A 6,000-nucleotide genomic window follows, 5' to 3' on the forward strand; every position below is an offset into this window, starting at 1 on the left:
TAGAGGTGAAAAAGTTTTCATGAAAACTTTTCGCCCATTTGACTATTAATTAGAGGTATTAAATGAAGTCTAATACAAAATAATTTTCAAAATTACAATACTGTAGTATGTGCTGTAGCTAATAAAGTTTTTGACCGCATGATTAGAAAATGTTTAGGGGCGATTACTGTAGCATCACTGTAGCCAATTATGATGGAACTTGGCTCATTAGATTCGGCTCGAAAAATTATACCCATCCATAAAAAGGTTTCGCAAATAAACTTCGTTTAGTACTCCATGTATGTATTTGTTTTTTTGTGAAAAAAAAAATCACGAAAAAACCAAACATAGCATCCGCTGCAAGTTGCCCCGGCCCACCCTCCCGACCGTCCTCGGCAGGCAGGGCAGGCACAGCCGCTGCAAGTTGCCCCGGGCCAGCGCGCAGCTAAGCTCCAGCTGCCTCTGCTGGCGACCGGAGCACACGGCTTCGTACGTAGGCCGCCGTGCTGACGCCGTACGCCGCCGCCGCCGAGTCCCCCAACCGATCTCCTGTCGCCGTCCCCATCTCATCGCCTACGCTACGCCCCCGGAATCCGCGAAGCTGCCGGGCCGAATAAACAAAGCACCCCCACCTCGCATGTTACCCCTTCTCTAACTCCTCTTAGCAATGTGGTAATCTACAGTATTTCAAAAAAAATGTGGTAATCTACCGGTAATGGTTAGTACTAATCCCTGACGCCAGCAATGTAATGCGGCTGCTGGAAGGTGTGTGGGCGAGGTGTGAGTTCCCACTGCTGTTCATGGCCGGGCCGGCCTCGTCGATCGCGTGCCGAGGTGGGGAAAAGTTGCCGCGGCCATGTGGCCGCCATGTAACCGCACCAACTCGTCAAGATCTAGACATGGTGTGCAGTGGAGTGCATTCAACCCCGGGCGTCGGCAGGTTAAACTCACAGCTGGAAAAACGACCAGGTTACGCATCACACATGCAGGGTTAGGTTCGGTCGCAACCGCAACCACTACTGTCCACAGAGTTTTTTTTATCAGAACAGAAAACAGAAAACCGTGTACAATGTCCACAGGTTTAACCAAACGGTAGCTAGTCCACAGGCCTATCCAGTGGCGAGATCCAAGCTTAAATCTCGAGCCGTTTACAATGTCCACAGGTTTACAGCACTCTAATCTAATCTAAACGATACGTGTACGATCAGGAGCCGCCATCATCCGAACTCGGTTTTCCCAGTTCGTCTCGGATCGGATCACAGCTGTGCTACGCGCGCAGGTCGTACGGCCGGCATCACGCCGGATCCTTAACCAGAATCCACTCGGTCTACACCTCCACCACCACCAACGCTCTCGATTCAGCAGCAGGAGCGTGCAGGATGCTTCCTCGTTCGCTTTAAAAATCCCCTCCGCTGCATCACTGGCAGCTGTACGGCTGACCAGGGATGGCATGGTGTGTGTGTGTGTGCTCAATCAGGATCGCCCTGATGTGAACGGGAAAGGTTTTTCAAATGCTCAACCACTGGGCAATGCTTAAACTAATGCGCTAGACGCTCACGTTGACATTGGCACAGTCGTGACGTGCCGTCCTATAAATCTGGCCGTCGATCGCCAAGGTTTCTCCAAGCAGACAGACAACAAGCAGCAGCAGTGATCGAGCTGGTAGCACACCCGGCGACACATCGCACCGAGGAAGGAACCATCGCCGTCGCGTCAGGCGCAACCCCAAGAAACCAAAGCAAGCGAGGCGCGGCAGCTAGCCATGGTGAAGACGGCGGCGGCGAGCAATGACACCGCGGCGGCGGCGGTGGCGAAGCGCAGCGCGAAGAGGACGTACAAGGGCGTGCGGATGCGGAGCTGGGGGTCGTGGGTGTCGGAGGTGCGGGCGCCGGGGCAGAAGACGCGGATATGGCTGGGGTCCCACTCCACCGCCGAGGCCGCGGCACGGGCCTACGACGCCGCGCTGCTCTGCCTCAAGGGCTCCGCGGCCGCGGCGGACCTCAACTTCCCGCTCCGCCTCCCGTTCGACCTGCCGCCCGCCGCCATGTCGCCCAAGGCCATCCAGCGAGTCGCCGCCGCCGCCGCCGCCGCCGCCGCGGCCGGGGGCGGCGCGGGCTTCGCGGCGTGCGCAGCCGACAATGCCGACAGCGCGTGCAGCGGCACCACCGCCGCCAGCCCGGCGTGGAGCGGCGGCTCGCCCAGCCGCAGCGACGACGCCTCCGCGGTCAGCTCCCCGGAGTCTACGGTGAGCAGCGAGAGCGAGCTGCCGGCGGCCCACCACTACGGCGACGCGGACGCGGACTACTACAGCTCGCTCGCGGACATCGACGCCTTCTTCCAGTCACCCAAGTGCATGGAGTACGCCATGATGGACCCCTGCAGCGCCTTCTTCGCGCCGGCGCCGGTGGCGGCGGACGACGCCTGCTGGGAGGAGGAAGGCGACATCGCGCTCTGGAGCTTCTCCACTCTCGACTGCTGAAGCGGCGTCAGAGAAATGGGAGCGATAATTCAGTTACTGACCAATCGCCGATCAGGTGACCAAGAACACCGGTCATCGTGGCACAAAAAAAGTATAGTTAAATTCCACATATATACTATTTGATAATTCAAATTCAATGTAAACAATTCAATAAGCTAATTATAGTAATTATGCGTTGTAGGGGGGAGCTCTCATGGAGCTCCATGTTTTAAGGTAGCTTCCATGGAGTTAACCTCCCTATAGTTGCTTGTTATCAGTATTCAGTAAAGGGCTAAAGGCAGCTTTATTAGAAGTATAATTGACTGTTATGAGTAATTGCCACTCCCTGCAGCCACACTAACCTATTGCAATGGCCAATGGGTTGCTCCATCCTAACTATTATATTTTAGCCCGAATCTTTTTTTTTTTGAGAGCACAAAGTACTTGTATATTTTAGCAGTGGTGATTACACCTTGAGGACCTGAGTTACCAGGGGTGGAGCCAGAAACAACAAGGATGAGAGGAGCTAAATAGTATAAAGAAGATTAGGAGAAAAGAACTGTGCTAAGAATAAGAACCGGGCCGTCATATGTGTCAGCGTCGCAGCCCAGTTCATCTGATAAGGTTGACGTCCCCATTACGGCCCATATACTGTTTTCATGAGGCCCATAATTAGTAAATGTCCGAGGCAATGTGAGAACGGTAGCCCAAGTTGCCACCACACGCCGTAATTTCGACCACGAATCATGAACCAACCGATCGATTTCATCAACAACAGAATAAACGCATCTGGGCACTAATCCTCCTCGTTCTCTGAATCTGACTTCCGACAACTACTCCCAAAACTTGTCTCACGTAGGAAAAACATTTTCTCCGAGGAAAACAATCTGGGACGAGTCGAACTCGTCTCATGCGTCCGCAGCGTGGATCGCAAGCAGTTGGCACCACACGACGACTGCCTGCCTTCGGCGATCCCCTTGTTTGTGTCAGAGGCGGAACAGCCAGCCAGCAACTTTAGGATGCGTTTGGTTCACGAGCAGCGCGGGACGGCGTTCTGTGACGTGTTTGCTTCGCGAGCGCAGGAGCGGAGTGATTCCTCCGAGCGAATATTCGCTCTATATTCGGGACCAACTCGGGACGCAAAAATGACCGGACGAGTTCACTCCAGTTCCATGCCGTGTCTTCCATCTCGTGCTCCATCCGGCAATTCTGCTCCCCGCGACGACTGTGGCGCAACGAATCTAGCAGCCACGCGACGAATTGGACGGCGGTAGGCGCACAGAGGTCATGGCGGCGGCGGGCAGTGGAATGTAGTGCGGAGGAGGCCTTGGCGGGAGGGGGGGTGCAGCTGTGTGCGCGCCAGCGCCAGCCCCCGCCGGTGAGGGGCTCCGGCGCAGCACGGCTAGCGCGAGGAGCCTGCCCCGACGACGAGTTGCGCACACCGACGGCCAGCGCGAGCAGCGGCAGCGGGCGGCGGCGGTGCATGGCTGCAGCTGGCAGTCGGCGCAGTGGGGCATGGAGCCGCCACCGCCGGGGGTAGGTGTGCTCAGGGAAGGGAGAAGAGAACATGGAGGGGAGGAAGAGGAAGAAGATTGGTGAATGACATGTGGGCCGCACAAAACGGAAGCTAACGGGACATGAAGTAAGTTGGTGCTCATCCTTCCAACCAAATAGAAAATGGAGCCATCCTATCCCTCCAACCAAACACGATATAGAGCCATTCTATTCTTCTAATCTGGAATGGAACCTTCCATTTTACTTCGCTCTCCAACCAAACGCACCCTTATAAGGCCAATCGGAGGAGCGGCGACGAGTCTAGGTAATATTATAACTCATAATAAAAGAGGGCCCAATGTTCTTGCCTTCTATGTAATTTGGGTAATCAAATTGATAATCCAATCTCCGCCTCCCCACTGCGACATGCGCTGCTGCCAGAAAGATGTCTGGTCTCGTAACCCGGGCGCTAGCGAGTAAGCGTAGGGAATCGCACGACATGGCTAGGGCCGACTGCCACCGCGTCGCTACCAAAGGGCTCAGCACGAAGGTGATGTCCTACATCTCTAACTAAGATCCCCAGCTGTGGCTCAGGAAGAGGCTGTGCACGGAGATAGAGGCGCTCCGCGGCCTCGTCAGGAAGACAGGAAGGCAGAGCTCCTGTCCGGCAAGGCCATCGGCAAGAGCCATGCAGCACCCCATTGCGAAGGACGGCTGGTTCCTGGCGGCGGAACACCGACCGCAGCCTACGGATACGATATTTAGACAAGTGCCTTCTTCTAGAGAATTCCTAAACATTCTAATATTTTCTAAATTTAGTTATTACTAATTCTAGAGTGCTCTATAGAAAATATCTCATTCTTGTATTTTGAAAAATACTCTATAAGTTTGCCTTGCACTCTTTCTTAACATTACCCGTTTTTGTATTCATATTGATCACATATTACCTCTGCATTCTAAGACTTTCATATAATTGACGAAGCAATAAATATGCATATCTCACCATAGTTCTAGAGTATTCATATTGATCACATATTACCTCTGCATTCTAGAGTATTCATATTGATCACATATTACCTCTGTATTACCGACCTACAATAAAGCATGTCTTTCTAAAATAAATTGAAATACCGTTGGCATTATAATTCACTAGAAAATGGAGTTGTACTTGGTGACTTTATTGTAGGTCTTTTTAATCATGTGTTTTAGCTCCGTATGATATCTAAAAGTTCTAATTTATATGCATGATCTCACATTCTCACCATAGTGTAGTGGTCGGTAATACCAAGAATTAGCAATAAGGATCCAATATAACGCCACACAACTGGTGGACACCAAAGCACATTTAATCTGCTAGTAAAAGTTGGAACATGAAATTAGAGTCGATAGCAATCTATCACACAAACGTATGATTAGAAACAGCCATAGCCGTCTGTCACACAAACATATGATTAGGAATAGCCATAGCCGTCTGTCACACAAACATAGTATCATAAGATTAGAGTCCTTGGTGGTGGTGGTGTAACGAGCTTCTTCATGATCTTTTTGAAATATGTTGAAGCTAATCTTATTTCCTAGGTTACAGTCCTGCAACAAAATCCCCATGGTTTCTGACTCTTGTTTTCCCATTGTCCATGGTAAACACAGGTCCTCTTGTCAGTCTGCATAATCCACTCGATGTCTTCTCAAAGTAATCACATGATATCAGAAAATAGTTTCCTGAATCAGTCATCAATTTGTTGTAATATTTAAGATAGGTCTCAGTAGACTTTACATTTGCATATGTTGTTTGATAGTAAGTACCAGTGGGAGAAACAGTGAGTAACATGATTGTACTAGGGAGAGCCGAGTCATCTAAGTGACTGCCTTACACCTTGAGTGATGTGTTGTACTGAGTACACAGAAGTCTTCCTCCTCAGCCTCCACCGAAGCTGGTGACTTCCATCAAAAAAGAAAACAATGAGACGTTGATATCGCCTCATCGCTCCCCTCATAAATGTTGATGGAGCAACGACAAGTGTTCTTTGTGAGTTTTGTGGAATAGTCCTGGGCTCCTAGCCTTCACAACA

At 51.3% G+C, this 6,000-nt stretch overlaps 1 protein-coding gene across 1 annotated transcript; it reads left to right on the forward strand.

Moving 5' to 3' along the window:
* The first annotated feature begins 1,444 nt into the window (after nt 1–1,444).
* On the forward strand, nt 1,445–2,773 carry LOC120704631 (ethylene-responsive transcription factor ERF014-like). Its single transcript, XM_039989093.1, has one exon. The coding sequence runs from the start codon at nt 1,742–1,744 to the stop codon at nt 2,456–2,458; it is 717 nt and encodes a 238-aa protein (XP_039845027.1). The 5' UTR covers nt 1,445–1,741; the 3' UTR covers nt 2,459–2,773.
* Nucleotides 2,774–6,000: the final 3,227 nt, after the last annotated feature.

Source organism: Panicum virgatum, chromosome 4K (genome assembly GCF_016808335.1).
Source record: "Panicum virgatum strain AP13 chromosome 4K, P.virgatum_v5, whole genome shotgun sequence".
Lineage (NCBI taxonomy): Eukaryota > Viridiplantae > Streptophyta > Magnoliopsida > Poales > Poaceae > Panicum > Panicum virgatum.